The sequence below is a fragment of the Girardinichthys multiradiatus genome, chromosome 24 (assembly GCF_021462225.1).
Source record: "Girardinichthys multiradiatus isolate DD_20200921_A chromosome 24, DD_fGirMul_XY1, whole genome shotgun sequence".
Classification (NCBI taxonomy): domain Eukaryota; kingdom Metazoa; phylum Chordata; class Actinopteri; order Cyprinodontiformes; family Goodeidae; genus Girardinichthys; species Girardinichthys multiradiatus.
In genome coordinates this window covers 5,643,577-5,655,894 of record NC_061816.1, presented here as the reverse complement: position 1 = coordinate 5,655,894, position 12,318 = coordinate 5,643,577, and the positions used below count along the sequence as shown (strand labels likewise).

General features: G+C 43.5%; 2 protein-coding genes across 3 annotated transcripts in view; one reads left to right on the top strand and one right to left on the bottom strand.

The window, feature by feature from the left end:
• Positions 1 to 472: 472 nt before the first annotated feature.
• Positions 473 to 6,701, bottom strand: LOC124861948 (growth/differentiation factor 8-like). Its single transcript, XM_047355952.1, has 3 exons — positions 6,120 to 6,701; positions 5,563 to 5,933; positions 473 to 4,093 (listed from the first exon to the last, which is right to left on the bottom strand). Exons 1-3 carry the CDS (start codon positions 6,445 to 6,447, stop codon positions 3,713 to 3,715), a joined length of 1,080 nt encoding a protein of 359 aa, XP_047211908.1. The 5' UTR covers positions 6,448 to 6,701; the 3' UTR covers positions 473 to 3,712.
• Positions 4,029 to 12,318, top strand: part of LOC124861937 (glial fibrillary acidic protein-like) — a 33,948-nt gene continuing 25,658 nt past the window's right edge. For both annotated transcript variants that reach the window (XM_047355933.1, XM_047355932.1), the window contains exon 1: positions 4,029 to 4,155. The gene's annotated coding sequence lies outside the window, so the exon portion shown is untranslated. The remainder of the gene's footprint in view (positions 4,156 to 12,318) is intronic.

Here is a 12,318-nt window from a genome sequence, read left to right as displayed (position 1 = left end):
AAGTAGGTAAATGCGATTTATTTTGAAAGTTCCAGAAAAGTTTGGACTGGCCTTTCATTTTGTACCCATGGCTGTGGTCCTAACAGCATAATAATGTGATAGAATGGCCTAGTCAAAGTCCAGACCTAAATCTGAGAAGCAGTAGCAAGATGTGGACATTATAATCTTTTTACAATATTCATTTTAGTGCATTCTGACAGAGCATGAGCTGTTTAACAAAGAATGAGTAAGAATTTTATGCTTTATGTGAACAAAGCTGGTAGGAAGATACTTGATTCTACAAAGTACTAACACTAAGGCTAAGACCCAGAGGGGCTGAAAACAACTTATCAAATTTTTATTTAGGAAATATGCTGCATGCTCTTTTCACTTCACAATACACTTTGTGTTGATCTACTTTTACTCAGAAACATGAGCAATGCACACTTTACAAAATAACCAAAGATCTTTACTTTAAGTTCGAAAATACATATGAGTGGTATTGCTTTTATTAAAATACATTGGAACATATACATTTTAGAGGAATATGGGCTTTAACTGCTCATTTATTACTGTTCATAAACAAAAAAGACATGGAAAATTTAAGTTCAGCTGTTTTTAAATCATCCTTCTTTATGTTAGTCATTTACATCTTAAACCAAGTAATTCATGACACAAAAAAGACACAAGATACAAACAAATGAGACATACAAGGACAGAGAATGAGAATCAACATGATTGAGAAGTGCTAGTTTATTATTTAACAATCCATTTTTCTTCAGAAACTGATTTTAAATGCAACGTTTGATGGGGACATCAGAAACAAAGCATTCTGTTGAACATATAGTGCAGATTTAAGAACAATACTTCCCTCAGAGAAATGTACAACTCATGACACATATCCATTCATGTCCACTCACTTAAGTCCGCATGATTTAATCACAAAATCCTAAAATCAAAGCATTTAAGTGCAGTTTTTGAACTTTATAAATGGACAGAATCTGGTTTTAAAAGATTTAACCAGAACTTATTTAAAGTTAGATCAGTGACGTAAATCTGAGCAGCTTTGTTTCAGCAGAACCTTTCGGGTCAGAAACCCCCACGAAGACAACAACAGTCAGGACATCTGCTCTTGGCATTAAGCAGTAATGAAGCCTCCCTCTGGGATCCCAGTTTCTGCACCGACACTGATTCATCTTTAGCTCCCTGGGATAATATGGTACTAACAATGAAGATTAAATGTTTCAGACCCGCTCAAGAGATCGACTTGTTTCTCAAATACAACTAACCCTTTTCATAGCAAAAACAACCCTTCATCTTCAAGCTGGAGTACAATCTGCTGCAGTTCTTCTGATCAACCACTAGATGATGCTCCACAGTTATTGGCAGAGACACAGCCAGGTCAGTTCGTTGTGCAGAGCAATAAGATGCATTTTATCTCTGCACAGATGCTTTTTTTAAGCTTGAAACGCAACAATAAAACATACATTTTGCACAAACTGATCAGCTAACTTCATGTCAGCACAGTCACATGCAGCTGTGAGCTAAAATCCAGCTGAGTCCATTTAGTGTCCCTCACAGATTTGCATCACATGCTGAAAGCTACTGCTAAGAGCATTGCAGCTGAAAGAGCAGGTTTCTGGTTCATCAAGACCTTCAGGATCAGAGTTTCTGCCCAGTCCAGTAATATACTATAAATTCAAGTTGCCACCGTTGCAGAGCTCAAAATTGGCAGCAGGTGGGTAGGAGTGCATCTGCATGCATACTAAGGTGAAAACGTTCGGAAAGAAGCCACTTCTGTCCAAGAAAACCATCAAGAATGCAGCGACTCTCACAGTAAACCTCCTGATTGTTTGGAACATCTGGAGAAGAAAGGTGAGACCTTCAATGTGTGGACCTTGAGTAAACTATCCTGATCCAATCCAAATAATTGGGCTTCCTCCCAGGTCTCCCCAGCAAAACAACCATGATTAGAAAATGGGATCAAATTTTTTTTCCTGATAAAACTGTTTCAACAAACCAGGAACAGTTGGTGATGTGTGGGTGACGGAAACACCATGTCAAAGGGCTAAAATGATAATAAAATAACTCAAACATCAGAGCTTTGAAATTATGGACCTGTGATCAGATCTGAACCCCACTGAGAACCCGCGGGCACCTCAGAGGTTATGAAGAAGCTTCATCATTGAATTTCTGCTGAGTTGAGTGAAAACAACCCCCTAGTGGGTGCCAGTGATATTGCAGTTAAAGGACCTTGTCCTTACATCTCAAGTCTGGACGTAGTATTTACGGTTCTTTTTGGCCAAATAGTTAAACAATGTTTCAAAAATATATGAAAAAATTACTTTTCAGGGCAATTTGTAATCAAAGCATCAACTACAGTTTTGTGTGTATATATAATAAGAACGGTATTTGCATCCGGACAGCCCTTAAGAAGAAACATTTGATAATCTCTCTCCAGAAAACTGATTAATAGATTAATAGTTTCTCTGCCTTGTTTTAGCTGTGATGATCTTCCAACCAATCACAGCGAGAAATTTGCAAACAGACAAAGGTGACGTGTCATTCGGTTCATGTTTTTCAAAATAAGAAGGACGCCCTGTGTGATTTGTTCTGGTCAAGGCTCAAATCAGGACAGTCAGCAGCAGGAGGCAATGCATCTACCAGCTTTTTCTGCTGAAAGCCTGGTTTCATACAGAGATTTCCACTCACTGAAAACTCAACATCTGAAATCATGTAGCTTGAAAATAAACTTGCATTTGTGGTAAATATCCCTAACATATCTAAAAACACACACTCCTCAAGGCAGGAAGTGTTCATTAATCAGAAATGAACAAAAAAACACTTATTTTATCTTTAAACAGGAACTTGGTTCCTTATTCAGCTGCTCAGGACCTTCTAGGTGTTTATTAAATGCAGCCTTATCAGTTCCTATTGCCAATAATAGGTAGGCCTGTCACTGAGCTCAACAGTAATCAAGCTTATTGGTTTTCTCACTTCTAACTGGATCATGTGGTGCATTCAATTAGAAATCAGAAGTAGGATTTTCCAAGTTTTAAATCAGTAAAATCAGCAGGATCATCCTAAAGTGGGAATTCATGATAAATATATTGTTATTGAGTCATAGTACTAATTGAAGTTAGCATCAGGTCACTGAGGACAATAGTTGGTGATTCCTGCAGGTCTTCTACCCAGCAACTGGAACCCAGTTAAAGCTGGGTTCCCAGATCTGTGTTCCAGCTTCAGAGGTGGAACAAGGCAATGAATCCATGTTGGTTAACAGACTGCTTCAACCGGACCCAAGTGGTTCCAGCCAGTACTAGAGCTTATAAAGTGACTAGGGCTGGTACATTCACAACATGTCAGTGAGAATTTACATTGTTCTCAAACGTCTATTCAACAATCATTGGTGCTTTTACAACATTCAGTTTGGCTTTTCATAATATCCTCTCATACTGGTTAGAATATTAGCTTTAATGCAGCTTGCAGTGGTTAAAAAAATTTCTTTCCACTCGAATATTTTATCTACTTTAAAGCTTTTTTTACTGAAGCTACTGTGTTGCGTTAGGGAAAATGGTTTCTGGCAGTCTTCGAGGTGAAAGCCATTCATTCAAAAATGAATTAGGTTCTTTAATCTACAGACAATCTCTTTAAATTGTGTTCTTTTTAAGCGTTTTTTGATTTTCGCAGTAAATTAGTCTCCTACAACCTTCCTGCAGGCAACCTGGTACCCTTACGAGCAGCCACAAGTGTCAGCCACCATGGACCAGATCTTCTCGTAGATGATCTGCTCTTTGTGGTTGAAGTAAAGCATGTTTATGGGCGACATCTTGGTGGGCGTGCAGCAGGGTCCGACTGTGATTCGTGGGTTGGCCTTGTTCACCAGATGTGCGTGCGGATACTGCTGCAGGTCAAGGAACTCGCACTCCCCTGAGCAGTAGTTGGCTCTGTACCGTTTGGGGGCAATGATCCAGTCCCAGCCAAACTCCTCGAAGTCGACGGTCAGTGGATAGCGGCAGCAGTGGGTTTCTGAAGACTCCTCATCACAGTTGAGTCCGGAGTCTCGGCGGGATCTCTTGGAGCTGTCGAGGGTCTTTACTTCGATGAACGGTTGCTGGAATGAAACAAAATGAAGATTGAAAAGTAATTACTGGGTGCAAAACGAAGGTCTTGGAGGTTTGTAATAACTTTACTGAGATCATAAAACTGGAGGTCAGTCATCGGAAGGATAATATTAAATATTACAGAGTTTTAGGCTGACCCAGGGGAATTGTAATATGTTCAATACCTCAAACATGATGATAAGTTGATGTAGAAGACTAATGTAGTGTTCCATGTCTGCTACACAGCCTGTGTGGCATACAGTGCCTTGCTTTTTGTCCCACTTAAATAGTTTAATCATCAAACTAATTTTAATATCAAATACCTGAGTAAAACCAAATTTCCTTCATTTATAGAATAAAAGCTATCCAAACCAACCTGACTCTTTGTGAAAAAGTAGTTGCCTCCTGACCCTAATAACTGGTAGTTCCACCCTTGGTAGCAACAGCTGGCATCAGCCATATGCTGTAACTGGCGATGAGTCTTTTCCGTCACTGTGGAGGAGTTGTGGCCCACTCATCTTTGCAGAAGTTTGTTAAGTCAACCACATTGGTCGATTTTCCAGCATGAATGACCTGTTTAATTTCATAAAATAGCAGCGCAAATGGATTTAAGTCTGATCCTTGACTAGGCCAGTCTTAAAGCTTCATTTGGGTATTTCTTATCCAGCCATTAAGACGTGGAGTTGCTGATGTGCTTTGAATTATTGTCCTCCTGCATAACTAAACGCTTTAGTCAAACGTCACAAACTGATGGCTGAAAATTATCCTTCAGGAATTTCTGGTAAAGAGCAGAATTCATGTTTCCATTAATGACAGCAAGTGGTCTGAATCCTCAAGCAGCAAACAAGTCCCATGATTTCTCTTGGAAATCATTGCAATGTTTTTTGGTAAATGTGAGACGCAACCGTTATTGAACCATGACCTGTGACCTCAACTAAGGCAGTGAACGCTTCAGAGCTTTAGATGTTCAAGCTTTCTTCTGTGACCTCCTGGTTGAATTGTTGACGTGCTCCTAGAGTAATTTTGGTAGCCTGGCCTATCTTGGGAATGTTTCTCCAGTTGTGGATAATGGTTCTCCTTGTGGTTCTCTGAAATCCCAAAGCATAAGAAATAGCTTTTTAACCATTCCTCAACTAATAGATGTCAAGGATTTTGCTTCCCATCTGTTCTTGATAGGAAGCATCAAGGACCCTATAAGGGTCACTGGTGCGTATGTCTAACGGTGATTGGGCAAGAGGCGGGAGCAACACAAACACGTTTGTTAAATATCCTTAATGGTGTTAAAGGTGAGGATATGAATTCTGCAGATTCTCACAGAACCCCCCTTTCTCCATGTGGAACACCAGTGATTCATCTCAGGAGAGGTAAATACCAGCAGATTGTTTTCTCAGTATTAACAGGACCTTTTGGACTCCCAGAAAACATCCTGCCAGTTTGGTTGAAACATTTCTACAAATGAAACCAGCATAGGTTTCCTCACCAATCCCTCCTCTCCAGGCTCTGCAGATGTGACCGCCAGATCTTCTCCGTTCGAGTTAAAAGCATTGATCTCCAGTCCATAGCTGGTTTCAGGCTGCCGCAGCCAGGCCTGCAGCAGGGATTTGATGTCGATGCTCTGCCAGGAGCTGGCTCCGGCTTCGGTGTTGATTTTCAGGGAGCGGATCCGGACTCGGGTGTTGTTTCTCTCCCTGGCCATTCTGAGGCGGGACACCTGCAAGAAGACGGTGCTGACGGTGTTGGACGGACGCAAGTGAACCCATAGCTGGGCACTCAGGATGTTCTTGGGCTGGATTTTCGGACTGAGGCGGAACAGGCAGCAGGAGGACAGCTCATCTTGGTAGATGGGACTTGCTGGAAAAAATTAATAAAAGAAATTTATAAATATATATGAAAAGTTAACCATGTGCTCTTAGTTTTTACCCCAGTTTCTCTAAAAGCACCTTTATGCTCAAGATTTACTCACAGAATGAATTTGTTTTACATACAAAGTTTCTAGAAAGATCCCCAGCTAAAAGCATAGGAATAAATTGCCCCTACGCTTTGTTGCCATGGTGATAATTGTCTCGGTCGTGGCGTGGTCCTTGTCCTCCACCCGTGGGTCGTACTGGTCCAGCAGCTGCGTCAGAGGAGGTGCTTTGGGGATGAGCTGGCGGATCATGTCCCGGCTGATGTTGGGCGCTTGCTCCAGCCGCAGGATGCTGAGGATCTGGGACCTGATGCCGTGGAGCCTAAGCTGCTTGCTGTGCTCCCGGAAGTCGCAGGCTGAGCATGGCTCCAAGCTGTCTGGCAGCAGCTTGAAGGTCTGGTTCATCTCCATGGCACAGCCCGCAGAGAGGATGGCGGTGACGGAGAGGAAGAGGAGCATCCTGCAGAGAGGAAGGAGAGAGCGCTGTGACTCTGAAATGAAGCTGTTCTCAGGACTTTATGATTGGCTGCAAAATAATTGTTTTCCTTTTCATGGAAGTGATATTTAAAGAGGCAGTAGAAGTTTATTCAATGGTTCAATAAAGAGATGGATGAAGAGAACCCTTTGCAGAAGAAATCACAACATCAAATGTTCAGATGCCATGTTTATGTTTCTGATTAAGATCCAAGAAAAGATGCAGAAAAGAAAGATTTTGAGGCTCCATGTGTACTAACACAAACAGTTAAGCACTCAGAGGGAATGCATGGGGCTTCTGTCATCCTCTCAGGAACTTTATTTCATTATCACCTCTAGATGGCAACAAATACTGATTGGACACCTCATCCCACTGGCCTATCAACGTTTCTCCCCAAAGCACAAAGATTGGGTTTATTCCACCTTTCTTTCTCCACTGTAGAATCAGAATCACTTGTATTTGTCGAGCTTGTACACACAAAAAAGGTATTTGACTTTGGTTCCTCTTTACTTTCAATGAAGACATTTTAAATGCAAATGTGTAACAATAATTGTTGAGAAATAAAAGGTCTTGTCTTGGCACTCTGCCATGAAAACCAGATTTGTGGACAGCTCAACTGATTACAAATTGTTCCACCTGAGCTGTTGATCTCTGCAACTCCTCCAGGGTTACCATGAGCTTCTTGGCTGCTTCTCTGATTAATGTCAGTGTAGGTTCAGATGATAGATTGAACAGAGCTCTGTGAGATTTTCAATGCTTGAGATATAGTTTTAGAATCTAATCCTGCTTCAAACTTCTCCAGAACTTTCTTCCTGACATGAAATTACACACAGCTGGACTCTGTTAATCAATTAGGTGTTTTCTGCAGGTAGCTGATTGTACTGGATGTGATTTAGGGCTCCTTTTACTGTTGCATCCTGGAAAAAGAAGTATATATGCAGCACATAGGGTTAAATCATCACAATCATGCATTTTCTCCAGCACGTCAGGGTCTGAACTGCTGTTACTGCAAAAATGCATCTTATTTTATTATTTAATTTAATTTTAATCATTTTTATCTGAATAAGAATCCCATTTTGTGAAATGTTGGCGAAATTTATATTTAAGGAGGAATGAATGAATAATCACATCAAAACTTCACAGTTGTGTAGTTTATATGTGATAAAAACATAATTTAAATTATTGCCTTTTCAGTTGTTTTTTTTTTCTATTAGAGTGAAAGGTCCTGAAATCTCTCTCAAACATCCACAAAATAAATCTGTTGAAATCTGGTTGAAAAATACAAAGAAAAAAAACATTAAAGCAGCTTCTAAATATGCTTGTTTTCAGATCTGCCCTAAATGTGTTAAATTTAAAATTTGTTATGGCTTGAACCAATGCTTTAGGCTGATTTAAAGAGGAGCTACTTAATTGCAGGTATCCATCGATGTGGTCTAGAGGAGAGGGTCTCATTTTATGCTGATGACTTGCTTCTATATGCTTCAAATCTGCAAGCATCTATTCCCACCATTTTGTGTTTGCTTTCAGACTTCGGTCAGCTGTCAGGATACAAGCTAAATTTAGGTAAAAGAAAGTAGTTTCTTAATCTAGTGGCTAAGACTTTTGCATTACATGACTTCCCCTTTAAGGTATCCAATGACATCTTTACATATCTTGGAATTCAACTCACGCATAAAATTGAGGACCTTTTCAAAGCTAACTTGAACATCAAGGAAGATTTTGAGTGCTGGTCCTTGCTTAAGCTGTTTCTGGTAGCTCGCATTAATTGTATAAAAATTATGTCACCGTTTACTTGATATTGGACCCAACAATGCAGACGAGCAGGCAGCCTGATGGTAAGTGAAAAAAGGTTTAATAACAAAAACTCACACTCAGCAGGAGGCAGGAACAAAATAAACGGGCAGGCAAGACAGGCATGGCATGATCAAAACGACAAGACTTGGTTAGAGAACAAGACATGAGCATGAGAAATGTTTCCGCGACGACTAACAGGACAGGTGTGAATATATGGCGTGAAAACCAGGTGGAGCAAGGAGACAGATTAAATTGAAGCAGGTGAAACGAATAAACTTAATTAACAGAACAAAACGTGACAGGAGCAAATCAGAGACTCTTGAACACAAACTAGAAAAACGTGAAGCAAAAGCATAACCAGATCCGAAAAACAAACTTGACAAAACATGAACAAGACGACAAAACAAAAGCATGACCAGGAAAATAAACCGAAACATGATTCAAAACTTGAACAGTGAAAAACATAAGGAAAAAACCCGAAACCAAAAACTAAACAACCCCAAACCATGACAGAACCCCCCCTCTTAAGGGCGGATACCAGACGCCCACAACAGTCCAAATAAAAAAAAAAAAAACAACCCGACCAGGGCGGGCGGTGGGGGTCTCGGTAGGAGGGCCAGAAACAAAAACAACCCAACCAGAGCGGGCTGTGGAGGCCTTGGTAGGAGGGCCAAAAACAAAAACAGAGTTCAGGCGGGCGACCAGGAGGTCGTCCCCAGCAGGCACAGAGTTCAGGCGGGCGACCCGACCTGCACCAAAGACGTGGAGGCCGACAGAAGCGTAGAGACCGTGACGGCCTGCGATGGGAAACTGCAGGTAGATCATAAGGCCGACTGAGCAGAGTAGAGGACCTCCCAGAAACTCTGTGGAACTCCGGAGGCGTGGAGCCTGGCGAACCCGCAGAGGCTGAAGCAGAGCCTGGTAAACCCTCAGAGGCTGAACCCTCAGCTCTGGGTTCAAAGGCCAGAACGAGGACAAAACGTTCCTTAAACCCCTCAAAAACAGGGTTCAGCGGTGCTTCCTCCTCAAACCCCTCGTCGCAGGGTTCAGAAGCCAGAACAAGGACCAGTTCCTAACTGACTCCCTGCAGACTAGGAACAGGAGCTGAGGCGTCAATTCCTCAGTGGCGTGAGCAGAGGCTGAGACGTCGCCGAGACCCTCAGTGACGTGAGCAGGAGCTGAGGCGTCGCCGACACCCTCAGTGACGTGCGCAGGAGCTGAGGCGTCGGCTGGACCCTCAGTGACGTGCGCAGGAGCTGAGGCGTCAGCCGGACCCTCAGTGACGTGCGCAGGAGCTGAGGCGTCGGCTGGACCCTCAGTGACGTGCGCAGGAGGTGAGGCGTCGGCCGGACCCTCAGTGGCGTGAGCAGGAGCTGAGGCGTCGCCGAGACCCTCAGTGGCGTGAGCAGAGGCTGAGGCGTCGCCGAGACCCTCAGTGGCGTGAGCAGAGGCTGAGACGTCGCCGAGACCCTCAGTGGCGTGAGCAGAGGCTGAGGCGTGGCCGAGATCCTCAGTGGCGTGAGCAGTGGCTGAGGCGTCAGCCGGACCCTCAGTGGCGTGAGCAGAGGCGTCGCCGGTGTCCTCTGCGCCATGTGGAGGGGGTTGAGGCTGACTTAGGGTCAGGCGTCACTCCAGGCTGTGGTGTGTCAGGCTGCTCTACAGCAGTGCTCTGGAGACCTGACGTGAGCTGGTCTGCGCTCTGGAGACCTGACGTGGGCTGCTCTGCAGCAGCGCTCTGGAGACCTGACGTGGGCTGCTCTGCAGCAGCGCTCTGGAGACCTGACGTTGGCTGCTCTGCAGCAGCGCTCTGGAGACCTGACGTGGGCTGCTCTGCAGCAGCGCTCCTGTGGCTTGGTGTGGATGAAGGAGGATGGCAGTAAAACAACCTTACTGCCGTTTCATACTCCATCTCTATCTGCTTTATCCTCTCCATCAGCTCAGGAGAGGAATACAGGAGATCAGTCGTCCTGAGGATCTTTATCTGGCGTGCAGTGAACCTCAAGCGCTGCTCCAGCTGGTCAGGTGTTGCCTCAGATCACCGGGCTGGAGCGAGCGCAGACGGCATGGGCGGAGGTGCAACGAGCCTGGGAGACAGTGCTGTGGCAGACGAAGATGCGGGCTTACTTGCAGCTGGCTGGGAAACCACCTCCTCGCCAGCCGACCGTTTTGGGAACCCCTGCACGTCGGCGTTTCTTGCGGCGGGAGGAGGACGTGGGCCTCACTGCCAGACCAGAGTGTGCACAACCAGGGGAGCAGGCAGAGAACGGCGACGAAGGGGACCTTTCCCCGGAACTGGAATCGCCAACCTGGATCCATCATAAGCCGACTGCGGCACTGACAGCCCCGCAGAACGGCACAACGACTTCTCCGCCTCCCGAGACAGGAAAGTAAGGAGGTCAATGGAGCTAGCCTGATGCTCATCCGCGAGGTCCATTGTTGGCGGAAACATTCTGTTATGGTTTACTTGATGCGGACCCCAGAATGCAGACGAGCAGGCAGTGTGATGGTAAGTGAAGAAAAGGTTTAATAACAAAAACTCACACTCAGCAGGAGGCAGGAACAAAACAAACGGGCATGGCATGATCAAAAAAACAAGACTTGGTTTGAGAATGTTTCCGCAACGACTAACAGAACAGGTGTGAATATATGGCGTGAAAACCAGGTGGAGCAAGGAGACATATTAACTTGAAGCAGGTGAACCGAATAAACTTAATTAACAGAACAAAACGTGACTGGAACAAATCAGAGACTCTTGAACACAAACTAGAAAAACATGAAGCAAAAGCATAACCAGATCCGAAAACCAAACTTGACAAAACATGAACAAGACGACAAAACAAAAGCATGACCAGGAAAATAAACAGAAACATGATTCAAAACTTGAACAGTGAAAAACATAAGGAAAAAACCCGAAACCAAAAACCAAACAACCCCAAATCATGACAAATGAATGTCCTTCCGTGTTTCTAATACTTTTTTCAATGTGTCCCAATTTTTCTTTCCAACTCCTTCAAGCAGATAGATGCTCTTATTTAAGATTTTCTTTGGGAGGAAAAGTTTCCTAGGTTGTCTTGGCAATATTTGCAAAGACTTAAATCATTAGAGGGGAAGGCTCTACCCAATTTTAAATTCAAGATTTTTGAAAATCTGGCTTAAATCTGCAACCTCCACTCCTTCTGACTGGCTAGCTATGGAGATAAATTCTATGTAGCCTGTATCTCTCACTGCCCTCTTATACCCACCAATTCAACCTTCCATTACTGCATAAACATAGAACAGAATAGTTAGAATTTCTCTTAAGATATGGGCCCAGTTTCTGTGTTTTTTGGCCTGCAAGGGTTGTCCCCTCATGTACATGTTGCAGCAAGTCATTTCTTTTCTCCCTCTATTTTAAACAAAACTTTCACAGCTTGGGCCGACCTTGGCATATGGACCTTTAAGGACAAATTTATGGATGGTGTTTTTCCCACCTTTGAACGACTTTCAGGCAGATTTCCTATTACATTACAACATTTTTTTAGATATCTGCAAGCTCGCAGTTTTGCTAGCAGTAACTTTCCCACCTTTCCCTATTTGCCTGCAGACTTTGTCCTAGACTCCTTGCTTTTGCCCAGTACTAAATTAAAAGATTTCATCTTGACTCTATATAATTTAATCACTTCCATCCGTGTAATATCTTTAAACTCTACAAAGACCTTCTGGGAGATGGATTTGTGTGAGGGTATCTCAGATGAGCTCTGGTTGCACATTTTAACATGGGTACATACAGGGGATGGACAATAATTTATTAGTATGGTGTAGGGCCTCCTTTTGCTGCCAATACAGCATCAATTCATCTTGGGAATGACATATACAAGTCCTGCACAGTGGTCAGAGGGATTTTAAGCCATTCTTCTTGCAGGATAGTGGCCAGGTCACTACTTGATACTGGTGGAGGAAAACGTTTCTTGACTCGCTCCTCCAAAACACCCCAAAGTGGCTCAATAATATTTAGATCTGGTGACTGTGCAGGCCATGGGAGATGTTCAACTTCACTTTCATGTTCATCAAACCAATCTTTC